The sequence below is a fragment of the Mesoplodon bidens genome, assembly GCF_964165515.1.
Source record: "Mesoplodon bidens genome assembly, chromosome: 3".
NCBI lineage: Eukaryota > Metazoa > Chordata > Mammalia > Artiodactyla > Ziphiidae > Mesoplodon > Mesoplodon bidens.
Window position 1 is genome coordinate 141244139 of NC_138178.1, and position 13796 is coordinate 141257934.

Consider the following 13796-nt stretch of genomic DNA (forward strand, 5'->3'; position numbering starts at 1 on the left):
AATATAATAAGGGAGGGACACTGAGAGAAGAATAAAAACAACTAAGAAAATGAATATGCAGAAGTTAAAAAAGAGAAAAAAAAGAAAATGGTAATATCATGATTTTTGGTTTTAAGAATCTCTTAAGGAAATTCGTTAAAGTTTCATGTTTCTTAAGAAACATGTTTGGAGGTATGACATGTAATCCCACAATAGCCCCAAATTATCATTTAGGCTTTAGAAAATTCTCTTAAAATATCTGCTTTATAAATCTAGTGAGAATCTAAGCAAGTTTAGAAGCACTACCCTCTTGTCCAAGAAAGTGATCCAGCCCCCAAAAAATGGTTTCCTCTGAACTTTCATATTCTCTCATCCCTACCCTCCTTGTCTTTTGTTAGTCAGAGGATGTGTACACAAATCTAAGCTATGATAATCATATATCCCATCCCCTGCCACTGTGAATTCACTAAGGATAGGCATTTGACCTAAGCTGGGCTTGTAAGACCCATTCTTGGAATTCTCTCTCCTGTCACAGAAAATCTAACTGTAAAACTCTGTGGCTGTCAGTCAGACAGACAAGTTGACAGAGAGCTGCCAAGAAGAACGTGAGAAAGGCCTTGAAAATTCCAGGTGCTAATCCGTGGCCCAGGTGCATCCCTGCCTTCTCAGAGCTCTGGTTGTTTAACTGCCTTTGATTCCACAAGCCAATCAATTCTCTTTTGTCTAAGGTACAGTCTAAATTGAGGTGGGTGTTTATCACTTCAACTTAAATAATCTTAATATAGTAATTAAAAAAGAAAAAAAAAAACTCTTCTTGTTGTCCCAGTACTTCTTCAAGTGTGCTCTTTTCTGTGCAGAGCTCAGGAGTGACAGTTTCTAACATTTGATGGGCCCTCTCTTTGTCCCACCTTGCATTTTGCTCAGCAGAGTCTACTATCGTTTTCAAGTCTGTTTCCATAACTGCCTTCCCTTTCATTGCTTCAACTTTTGTTAAAGATTGCCTGAGCTTCTCAATTGTTTTGTCCTGTGAGGGTATAAGGTTGGGGGAAAGGGAAATGACCGTGATTAAAACTCCTCTAAATAACAGGCATGATACATAATAACTCATGCTTTTTTTTTTCTTCTTTTTCTTTTTTCTTTCCTTCTTTTTTTTGGAAGAGCTAGATAATGGAAAAGAAAGAAAATTCCACAATTTATGAATTAAGAGGACATTTCTCCACCATGATGCTCATCAATAACCAACAGTTAACTGAGCACTTTTATAAACTAGGCACTTGGGATTTAAAGAGGTTTAACACATGTTCCATGTCCTCCAAAGTCTTACAGTCTGTGCTAATCAAACACAGAAATAGAGAAAATAACTGCCTGCAATAAGAGAAATATTCTTGATAATCAACTGGCAAAAAAAACAGTTGATCAGTAAGTATCTAGTGTATATTTGGTTTCAAGCATAAAATGTATGTTTGAAATACTACAACTGAAGCTTGGTATAGAGAAGATCCAAAGAGCATCCCCCCCAAAATCACTAAAACTTTTAACCATTAACCCAATAAGAAAGACAAAAGTATGACTGAAACAAAAAGCAAGGGATCTAGATACCTAACATTTAGAATACCAGTTACCTTCGAGGAGGATACCTGGGGGCTTCAGTGGGATTGATAATACTCTGTTTCTTAACATGAGTGGTAGATTTGCGGCATCTAATTTTATTATTCTATATGCTTTAATATTATATATATATTCTTTTATATGTATGTAAAATTTTTTTTTTTTTTTTTTTTTTTTTTGTGGTACGCGGGCCTCTCACTGTCGTGGGCTCTCCCGTTGCGGAGCACAGGCTCCGGACGCGCAGGCTCAGCGGCCATGGCTCACGGGCCCAGCCGCTCCGCGGCATGTGGGATCTCCCTGGACCGGGGCACGAACCCGTGTCCCCTGCATCGGCAGGCGGACTCTCAACCACTGCGCCACCAGGGAAGCCCTAAAATAATTTTAATGTTAAATTTAAAAGTTCAATGAGAAACATGCAGCAAAAGTAGAAACAGATCAAAGCTTAAGTGAATTTTTGAAAGCCTCATTTCTTTTACTTACTTTAAGGACATTTACTCTTGTCAGTTGAGTTTTCATATTTTTATTTGACAATTTCAAGTCACTGAGCTGTTTCTGAAGTTTATGAATTTTCTCCTCTAATCTTTGAGTTGTAACAACCTTCAAATTCTGCTGAATAATCAGTAATGTTTCTTGCTTGTTGTCTTTCTCTAGCTGCTTGAATGTTTTGCCATGCTCCATCTGGGAAATCTTAGTCTGGGAGTTTTCCTTTACAGAAATCAGCAGTATTAGAATAAAGAAGTTACACTTTAAGATGGTGTTCTACACTAGCATACCAGATCTACTCTAGACGGACAAATTTTAGACTTAATTCTTACATAAGTAGAATAGTTTTCACCATAAATATGCATTATTAAAATAATCCAGAAAATAAAATATGACAGTAAAAGTGATGGCTTAAGGCTAACAAGGGTACAGTTAAGTAGACAATGTTATAAACACCAGGTGATAGTAGAGATTAGTTCAACTTTTCTAAGAATGTATTATAAGGAAATAATAAAATATTTAGATAAAGACTCAAGCACAAAGATATTCTATACAACATTATTCATAACATGAAGAAATAAAAACAATGCAAATGTCAAAAAATAGTTAAATAAATTACATGTGATTGATTATACATTCATTATAAATAAAGTTTTCAAAACTATTTACTAAGAGAAAGTACTAATGATATAGTTAAATGACAGAAGCAGGATGAAGAAAAAATATGCTATCTCAATTATGTTAAAATATTCTTAGAAAATAATCATAGGAAGACATACCTATATGTTAACACTGGTTATCTCAAAGTGGTAGAAATACTGGTTGTTTTAATTGTATTCTTTCTACTATTTTGTACTTTATAAAGTTACTACCAGAAAAAGAGAGAGAGAGAGAGAGAGAGAGAGAGAGAAGAGGTGTAGATTTAATAAAGATACCACATATTTTCATTATATACAAACTAAAAATTAGTAAAATATATTGAAAAGAACCATTAGTTCTTTCAAAAAAGAAAACAGATACTCCAGGCAAGACTGGTTAAAGAAGGAAGAGAAAGTGAAAATACACAGTATTAGGAAGGAGATATATACAGAACGAATGTCCATAAATTAATTTTATTAAGAGAAAAAAGTTATTTAAAATGTTATTACAAATGTCTTAATCCATTAAAAGAAATAAAACAAGTAACATATTAAGGAACACGAATGAGAATGGCACCATTTTTCTCAATAACACACTGGAAATTAGAAGGCAATGGAGTAATGCCTTCAAATCTCTGTGTGAAAATAAAGTCTAAATTCAACTATCAACTGAGCCTGAAGTTTAAAAAAAATGTCATTTATGCAAGGATTCCAAAATTTTTTTCTCTCCAAGACACCATTTCTTAGGAATCTATTAGAGGATATACCCTAGCAAAATAAGAAAGTAAACCAAAAGAGAGGAAGATAAGAGATTCATGAAACAGTGCAACCTAACCAGGAGATTGGAGAAGAAAAGTCACAGGATTATAGTTGTGCCCAGGCCAACAGAGCAAACAGTCCAGACCGACACAAGAGAATTAAGGACTTTGGATGAGAAAGAATGGGAGATTTTTATAGATTAGAAGATCATCCAATACAGTATTGGGGGAAAAAATTAATAAGTGAATGTTGAAAATTATACATATGAAAACACAAGAAAAGTATTAACTCTAGGAAAAATAACATGCACTACAAGAAAGGAAAGGTCACAAGAGTATAATACTTGGCATTTTGTAAACATTATTTAGTGTCATAGTGAAGTAAATGCTGATTATGGATTTAGCTAAAAATATTGATATAACAATACTGGGAATATGGAGGGGGAGTTGGGAAAAAGGTAAACCTTCATCTGTCATATAATAGGAAGTCAACAGATAATGTCTAAAATAAATAACTCAAGATACAGCAATATAAGCAAATTATTTTAAAAATGGAATTTATTACCAGAAGCAACAGCTAAAGGGGTTAAAAGTAGTTCCCTCTGGGAAATAGGATAGGTGGAGGTACAGAAGTGGGCTGCTGCTTTTCAACAGAAGACTCTTGGTATATTTAATTTTTTTTAAATGTGCATATGTATAATATATACATATAAGTGTAAAAGGTAAAAAAAAATCTCTTAAATAACTTCAGCTCAAAGAAGAAAGGGAAACCAATAGTAAAATTATAAACATATAAAACATACTAAAAGGACACTTCTTATTAAAATTTATTGGACAAGCCACAGAGGAATATTTATAGCCTTTGCTGCTTTTATGATTTAAAACAAGGGACCAAAAAAAAGCATATTTACATAAAGAAAAAGAGAAATTAGGGGTGTAGATTTAATACAGATACCATATATTTTCATTACTTATACATAAAAAATAAACTGGTAAAATGCATAGGAAAAAGAACCATTAGCTCTCTGGAAAGATAAAATAGATGCCCCAGGTAAGCCTGGTTAAGGAAGAAAGAGAGAAAGTAAAACATTAGAAAGGAGAAACATACAGAATGCATAGATATAGAAAAGATGAAAATAATTCTAAACACTACTTTGTAATTCAGTGGCAATAAGTTGAAAACCTAAAAGAAATACATTGTTTCCTAGAAAACAATATAATATTCAACTGTGTCCAGAAAATCCAAGAACTCTAGTAAAGAAAACTATTGGACTTAATAAGTAAATTCAGTAAGGTGGTAGATAATTTTGAAAGAGATAAACATATCAAAGGCTTTTATCTATATTAGTAATAATCATTTCAAATAGAAGTAGGGAAAATATGCCACTCATAATGGGCAGGAAATCTATAAGAGAGCTAGGAGTAAATTTTACAAGAAAAAATTACGTGAAGGACTTTTATAGGACTTGTATGAAAGAACATTATAAAATCCTATTACAGTACATAAAATAAGATCTGCTAAAGGGAAAGAGGACATGTACCAAATTACCAAAAATTATCAATTTTCAAAAATCATATCATTACAAAGCCAACTGAGTAAACTACAAAAAATATTTACAAATTGCTACTTTGACAGGTATAAAATTTATATTGAACATTCAACTCATACAGTGTAATCATTAACCTACTTTATTTTTGTCCTCTGTTGTTCCTTTAAATTCATTCTATGGAGCTAATTCTTCTTTTGCCACTATCTGAAACTTAGGACAAGGCCGTGTTTTTCCTGATCACTTTCAGTTTAATGTAAAAATTATAACATTACCTTTACCAAAGGGTACCTTTACAATGACAGGTCAAGAAATTATAAAGTAAAAACAACCAAATAGTACTATTAGACATGACAAATATAATAGCTGAAATGAACAACACAATAGATGAGATAAATAGGATGGATAAAGCTGAGAACAAATTGAGTGAGTTAGAAAATCAGACTGAGAAACTCTCTGAGAAGGTGGCAAGAAAGGCAGTATCAATAGGGGTGTGTGTGTGTTTGTGTGTCTGTATAAAGAGAGAAAGATTTGGCTAACACAACTGTGGGGTCTGACAAGTCCAAAATCTTCAGGGCAGGCTGGCAGGTTGGAGGCCCAGGGAACAGCTGATGTTGCAGCTCAAGTCTGAAGGCAATCTAGAGGTAGAGTTCCTCCTCCTCAGGGGACCTCAGTCTTTTCTCTTAAGGGCTTCAACTGCTTGGATGAGGCTCACTCACATTATGGAGAGTAATCTGCTTCACTCAAAGCCTTCTTGTTATGTTAATCACATCTAACATGCAACATCTAGACTGATGTTTGATCAAGCATCAGGGCACCATAGCTTGGTCAAGTTGACACATGCAAAGAAATGAAGGATAGAATTAGAATTGCCAACGTTCTGTTAAGAGTCACAGAAGGAGAAAGAGTAGAAAAAGAAGAAAAGTAAAAAAAAAACAAAAGAAAGAAATCAAAAGAAAATAAACAGAGGAAAATGTTTAAATAAATAATGGTAAAATTGACAGATGAAAGACTTAGATTTTAAAATTCATGGAGTGCCAAGTAAGAGAGATAAGGTAAAACAATATACCTAAGCACATTATAGTGAAATTTAAGAACATTAAAGCAAATGAGAAAAATTTTAAGGTTTTCTGAGAGAAAGAACAGATCACCTACAAAGGAATAAGAATCACATTGTTGTTAGACTTTTCAACAGTAACAGAGGATGCAAGGAGATAATTTTAAAGAATTTAATGAAGGAACTTTGAACCTAGAAGTTTATATCCAGCCAAATTGTCATTCAAATATGAGGGCATACTAAAAGTGTTATCAGGCACATGTAGTGTCAGAAAGTTTGCCACACAAAGATCCAATTTTTTAAAACTCTCTTGTGGAAATACTCAAATGAGGAGAAAAATCCAGGAGGAGGCTTCAAGAAATATGCAACTAAGAGTAATCAAACACATTGGTCAAATTTGGTAGTTGTCTAAAAAATTAGGACCAAGTAAAAGAAACCAAATAAAAGATATATCATGCAACCATGAACCCCCCCAAAATTGCATTAGTAATCATAATTTCTGAAAACAGAATTTAAGGCAATATTTTATAAAGGACAAATAAGATAATGTTTTATAGTGCTTAAAAGAACAGGATAGCAAAATCATCGTTAAGCACATATGCTCCAGTAACCTACAAAATAAAAACTGATAGAACAGCACAGACAAATGGATGAATCAAAAATTATACCTGGGGCTTCCCTGGCGGTGCAGTGGTTAAGAATCCACCTGCCGATGCAGGGGACACGGGTTCGTGCCCCGGTCCGGGAAGATCCCATATGCCGCAGAGCGGCTAGGCCCGTGAGCCATGGCCGCTGAGCCTGCGCGTCCGGAGCCTGTGCTCCGCAACTGGAGAGGTCACAACAGTGAGAGGCCCCTGTACTGCAAAAAAAAAAAAAAAAAAAAAATTATACTTGAAGAATGTAGCATATCTTTTCCAGAATCAAGTAAACAAAAATAATCAGAGGTACAGGAACCATACGAATAATATGCTTGAGCATTAGCTATTTATAGTGCTTTATACCCAACCAAGAGAGAACACACTCTTTATAAGCACACATGGCACAGCTACCAAAACCGACCAATCACTGGCCATATAGGAAGCCTCAATAAATTCCCAGGGATCATATCATACTTCTACCATGTTGTAATAAAATACAAATAAAAAAAAATCCTGTGGGGCTTCCCTGGTTGTGCAGTGGTTAGGAATCTGCCTGCCAACTCAGGTGACACGGGTTCAAGCCCTGGTCTGGGAGGATCCCACATGCCACGGAGCAACTGAGCCCATGCGCCACAACTGCTGAGCCTGCGCTCTAGAGCCGGGAAGCCACAACTACTAAGCCCGCGTGTGGCAACTGCTGAGGCCTGTGCGCCTAGAGCCTGTGCTCCACAACAAGGGAAGCCGCTGCAGTGAGAGGCCCGCGTGCCACAGTGAGGAGTGGCCCCTGCTTGCCGCAACTAGAGAAAGCCCGCGCATGGCAAAGAAGACCCAATGAAGCCAAAAAAAAAAATCTCTTAACAACAACAACAACAAAAATCCTATACATTTGGAAACATAAAAATGTATTGCTATATTTAAAATAAAAGATAAGGGAAACAGTACATGTCAATATTTGTGGAACAAAGCAAAAGTAGTTCTTGACAGAAAAATTATGGTTTAAATGAGTGCATTTATCAGAATATTCAAAAGGTTAACCATAAACCAGTTGCTCTTATTTTTCTTCCTCCTATTCTTCTTCCTTTCCTTCCTTTCCCATTCTAAACAATTCAGTCCTAAAGCCATAGGCATCTGCACAGAATGAGAAGGGAAATGCCGAGGCTCATAGCAGGCCTACTATGAGCCCAAGCAAGGTGACAAAAGTGTCTGCAGAAGAGGGCTGCCCTGCAGAGAGACTCAGAGCCTGATCACATATGGAGAGGTGACCTGTCATGGAGTGTTAGAACCTGAACAGGGAAAGGAAGATGTGTATACCATTCTGGAAATCAACAAGAACAAGACAGGAACCCAAATAAGAAGATGGGTAAAGGAAACAAACAGGCAGAGACTAAAAAGCCAAAAGATGAAAAACATTAAGGAAATGCGCAACTCATTAATAATTAGAGAAATGCAAATTAAATTAACAATCATTTTATACCTGATGGAATGGCAAAAGTTAGGAAGCTGCTAGTGTCAAGAAATGACAAGAATGTGGAGATTCAAAAACCCTCCTGTATCTCTGGTGGGACGATTTACTGTTTTGTGAGAGCTGACTGGCAGTACTTGGTCATATTAAGTGTATGTATACACTGTGAGCCACCAATTCCAATCCTGACTTAACACCCCTAAGCAATTCTCTCTTGGGTCCATAAAGGGGACTTACGGATGCTAACAGTGATGTTGTTTGTGGTAGCATAAAAATAGAGGTAACGAGGCTATTTACCACTAGAGGAAGAGACAGGTAAAATAAATAAATAAATAAAAATAAAAAATTAAAACCATGGCAGATATGAGCACTGTAGTACTCCATGCAGTAGACAGAAGCAATGAATTAGATGAACAAATAGCAATCTTAAGTGGCTCTTAAAAATACAGTGCTGAGTAACAGAATGAGATTTTTAACACAATACCACTTATGCAAATTTAAAGTACATGCACAAAAATTACATTTAAAGAAACACATATAAACAAAGAAATACACATTAAACATATTAGATTGACTTCCTTTTGGGGAGGCAATGGACAAGATCCAAGGAAATAATAAATAAATAAGAGAGAAACCTTCCGTGGCCCAAATTAATGCATTAAAAACCATGGACTTTGATTAACTCAACCTTCTGTATCTGAGGTCCAATTGTGAGAAGTGGGGATGCAAGAGAATCCAAGTGGTCAACAGCATTAAAAAAGAAAGTTACTCAACCTTACTAGTAGTAAGGTAAATGTAAAAACTGTACCATTTTAACCTAACTCGCACAAACACACACTCTAAAAGGATGACAGCATCCAATGCTGGCTAGGATGTGAGGAGGAAACACTCATGTATTGCTATTTGGAAAGTGAACTCCTGCCTTTTGCAAGGTAGTGTTCTGGCAATGGCTATTAAACTTTAAAGTACTCAGGATATTCCCTGGCAATCCAGTGGTTAGGACTCAAAGCTCTCACTGCCGGGGCTCCGGGTTCGATACCTGGTTGGGGAACTAAAATCCCACAAGCTGTGCAGCACAGCCAAAGAAAAAAATTTAAAAAAGAAAATACTCATACACTGTGATCCTATATTTCCACATTTAGAACTCAATCTCATAGGGGGAGGAAGCACCAGTGTGGAAAGATATATGTATAAACATACTTATTTCAGCATTATTTGTAGTGGCATAAAAAGTGGAAATAAGAGAAGGACCATCAATAATTCTTAATAGGGAATTGGTTGAATAAATAAGTTATATACACAGTATGGAATACTGTACAGCTGTTAAGGGAATAAGTTAAATCTATATCTTTTGACCTAAGGAAAGACCATGAGGTACCTACTACTTAGCAAGTAAGAAGAGTATTTTGACTGGTACAGTCACAGTTTTGTAAAAATACCAACACCTACATATATATATTCATATATTTCCATAATCATTGCAATAGTTGTAAAAGATATAGACACATTGGTTACCAACATGAAATGGGAAGAAAGGGGGTTAGAGAAGATTATTATTGTTTCCTTCAACCTTTTAACATGGTTTCAAGGGTTGCGGAAAGCACGCGCTATTTGTATATTCTTAAAATTTAATATAGTATTTTTAAAATTTGCATGGAAATGAACCATCATCAATTACAGATTCAAGAGCAGAGGTAGAAGCTGGATTCATATTTGGACTCTCTGGAGTACATTGTCGATACCACTTCACCAGGTGCTGGAAATTTTTAAAAACCGAGTGATCAGGATTTCCCTGGTGGTGCAGTGGTTAAGAATCCGCCTGCCAATGCAGGGGACACGGGTTCGATCCCTGATCCAGGAAGATCCCACATGCCACGAAGCAACTAAGCCTGTGCGCCACAACTACTGAGCCTCCACTCTAGGGCCTGCGAGACACAACTACTGAGCCCATGTGCCACAGCTACTGAAGCCTGTGCGCCTAGATCCCGTTCTCCGCAACAAGAGAAGACACCGCAATGAGAAGCCTGCGCACCACAACGAAGACCTGCTCACTGCAACTAGAGACAGCCCATGTGCAATAACGAAGACCCAATGCAGCCAAAAATAAAATTTAAAAAAATGTTTTTAATGTTCTATAGTAAAAAAAAAACTCAGTGATCAAAATATATTGGATCAATGAATGAATGAATGGAATAAGAAACTAAATGAGCAAGTAGTGAGTGAGTAAGTTTATGTTTTGGGGCACAGTAATTATAGAAATAGTATAATATAGGTATGGGTATGACAAGCAATTCTGTGAAGAGGTAGTGAAACAGAATCAAAATCTCCTGAAAATCATCCTACCTATTCCCATTCCACTTTTAGGATTGACCTTTTCCTTATAGATGCAGAGAAGCAGAAAATAGAGAAGGAAATTGTCTACAAGGTAATTATTGAGGAATTTCACCAACAGCCCCTTTCCAATTCCCATCATATCTAGCTGACACAGTACACCTGAAAGTCCCCCTTTAGAGAGTCATTCCTTTGAGCTCCTTTCCCTCTAATCCTCTTTTAAAAGTAAATTAAGAAATATGTTAACAATGCTTACAATAAATATCAAATATGTAGAGAAATGGGAGATATGGAGTAAGGAAAGGCTTTTTGATACAATCAGAATGTTCAAAAGTTTGTAGCAAATTTTCCTCCCTTTCCTAATATTAAGAAAAGTACAGGGCTTCCTGGTGGCGCAGTGGTTGAGAGTCCGCCTGCCGATGCAGGGTACACGGGTTCGTGCCCCGGTCCGGGAAGATCCCACATGCCGCAGAGCGGCTGGGCCCGTGAGCCATGGCCGCTGAGCCTGCGCATCCAGAGTCTGTGCTCCGCAGAGGGAGAGGCCACAACAGTGAGAGGCCCGCATACTGCAAAAAAAAAAAAAAAGAAAGAAAAGTACAAATAGCATTAACAGCTTTGAACATTAGATAGTATAATAAAAGATGATCATTTTCATTGTCAAAGAGATGCCTCATACTTCAGGAAATTCTTACTTTGTTCGTGTCCAAGTCTAATCTCCCTGGAAAAAGATAATTAATAGCAATTTTTCCTTCCAGACGTTTCAAGGGTCTTTTTTGTTCCTTATACTTTTCCTCAGTGTCAGATGATTCTCCCGCAGTTTCTTCACAGTGATGATACTGCTTCTCCAATTGCTTAGTGAGCATCTGAACTTCCTGCTGGAGGCCTTCAGCTCTCTGCAGGGAAAAAAAATAGATAACACATCCTGATGGTCCATGATTTGTATTTTTCAAAACTATTTGCAAGTTCTACTTATATTGACATTGTAGTAACATTAAGTTACTAAAATAGATGAATGGGGAAGACATTTAAGAAGATTTCACATGTATAAGTTAGTTTTTAAAAAAGAAACAGAAAAGTTTGATATATAAAAATAAGACATTTTAGTGAGTACTGAGAAATAAAACTGTATAATGAATTTTAAGAGAGCAGAGTGTAAAAAATTTGTAACTGCACAGACTACTGTGTAGTAGGTTTTACTAACACATTGAATTTAAGCAATACCTATTTTCATATGAATTTTAGGGTGAAGAGTCATGAAATTTTACTAAAATGATTTGGACATTACAAGGAGATATATCCACTTAAACTTGCTGGATCAATCTTTCGATAGACTTGACCAGTAAATTCAAACAAATGACTGACTTGATAATTTATTTTACTGCACCGACTGAACTGACCAGTGTTTGATCATGATGGAAACATTATCCTCACCACACCACTATTTTTTTTTTTTTTTTTGCGGTACGCGGGCCTCTCACTGCCGTGGCCTCTCCCGTTGCGGAGCACAGGCTCCGGACGCGCAGGCCCAGCGGCCATGGCTCACGGGCCCAGCCGCCCCGCGGCATGTGGGATCCTCCCGGACCGGGGCACGAACCCACGTCCCCTGCATCGGCAGGCGGATTCTCAACCACTGCGCCACCAGGGAAGCCCCACACCACTATTTTTAAGCTAGCATTCATTGAGCTTACTGAAATGAAGCATTTATCATGTATTAATCCATTTAATCCTTACAACCACTCTGTGGGACAGGAACTAAACCTACCCCAACCCTACCCCCACTCCTGCCAAAATTTACAAATGAAACTGAGGCACAGAGAGCATAAGTAACCTGCCCAACAGGACACAGTTGCTAATGGTAGAGCTGGGATTCATACCAGGCCTCTCGGCTCTTAACAAACACACTATACTACCTCTACTGTGATAATGGACATCCTCTTCCCTTTTATCACTGTAGTAATAAAAATAAACTCAGAGCCACAGAGTTTACTAAATTGGCTAACATCAAAACCCACATCTTAAAACTAACTTGAAAGAGTAACTCATCTGTCAATACACTTACGGACCTCCAAGATTGCTCATTTGCACCAGTCTCCTGAATGCTCTCTTTCACACCTTCCTCTGTGGCTGGTATGGCTTCAACGCTGTTGCTGGGAAGAGTAGACAACTGACTGAGGAATTTCTGATAGAGGGATGGCAGAGTTTTAGTTTCCCAGCTGAATGAATATGGAGGTCTGTCTAACTCAGGTAACTGTTTTTCCTTATGGATCAAATCTTGTTGACATTTATCCCAAATTTTCTGTCCATCTTTTGGTCCTTCAGAGTGAAAAATGTTGTCTCTCTCAAAGTTCTTGACCAGGATAGCTTCATCCTTGTCCTAAATATGCCGACACACATGTTAAACTTCCCATATGGAATTTAATATTGAGACATCTACTTCCCTCCTTTTGAAATATAAGTATAGTCATAATACAAAGCTTCAGGAGAAAAGGCTCTCAATAGAAATAAAGAGTTACAGAGTCATAAGAGAGACAAGGACATACTCAAAAGGGTAAACTAGAACATCAAGAGGTATTAAAATATTATGTGGGGGCAGGTAGGGAGGGCCAAAAAAAATGATGTTATAGAGAAACTACTTTGAGAACATAGGAAATTTAGCTTAGAGAAGCAGCTAACCGAACTGCTCCAGTTTATAGAGGAACTGTTTACAGCATATTTTGAGCTAATAAATGTAGGAATAATGATAGAATTCTAAAACTCAGCATTTACTTCTCCTAACAAAATAACTGATTCAGGCAAGGATTGTCAATGAATGCTAAGACTATTAAGTGAAAAGCTGGCAGGGAAATGGATATTTTCATAAAGACTTAATTATGATTATAGAACATCATTTAATAGTAACAGCTTTGATAAAGTAAAAGCATAAATAACTCACATTTCTTTCCCCCAGCCTTTCCCTTTTAAGCACCCTGTTTCCACTGTAAACAGGAAAAAAATAAAAGATAATGCTTGTACTTCTCCTTCCCCCCACTTCTCCCAGGAATATTCTGCCTTTATAAATTCTAGTCTTCTTTTCACCTCTTGCCACCTTCTATTCTGAAAACTGAGTAAACAAGTTTAGTTTCTGGGCTTTTTGTCATGTGAAACTGGGAAATAGAAGGGGAGCTAGAGTTGTTGAAGTAATGATGGGTTTGTCTCACTAAAAGCCCAGAAAAAAGAGGTAGAATAAAAGAGCAGTGGAAGAAAAGGTCACAGCTTCATGGACTCCGGTGTGGGAGAGTTTTTCGGAGATGTGACA

General features: G+C 36.8%; 1 protein-coding gene across 1 annotated transcript in view; it reads right to left on the reverse strand.

Annotated features, from left to right (window-relative positions):
- Window positions 1-648: 648 nt before the first annotated feature.
- Window positions 649-13796, reverse strand: part of LOC308614095 (uncharacterized protein) — a gene marked incomplete at its 5' end in the record, with an annotated part of 42027 nt that continues 28879 nt past the window's right edge. Inside the window, 5 exons of the mRNA XM_081228291.1 lie at window positions 649-1003; window positions 2068-2292; window positions 6739-6825; window positions 11265-11394; window positions 12565-12875. Of these exons, the coding sequence (XP_081084417.1) occupies window positions 746-1003; window positions 2068-2292; window positions 6739-6825; window positions 11265-11394; window positions 12565-12875 (1011 nt within the window). The 3' untranslated portion in view covers window positions 649-745. The remainder of the gene's footprint in view (window positions 1004-2067; window positions 2293-6738; window positions 6826-11264; window positions 11395-12564; window positions 12876-13796) is intronic.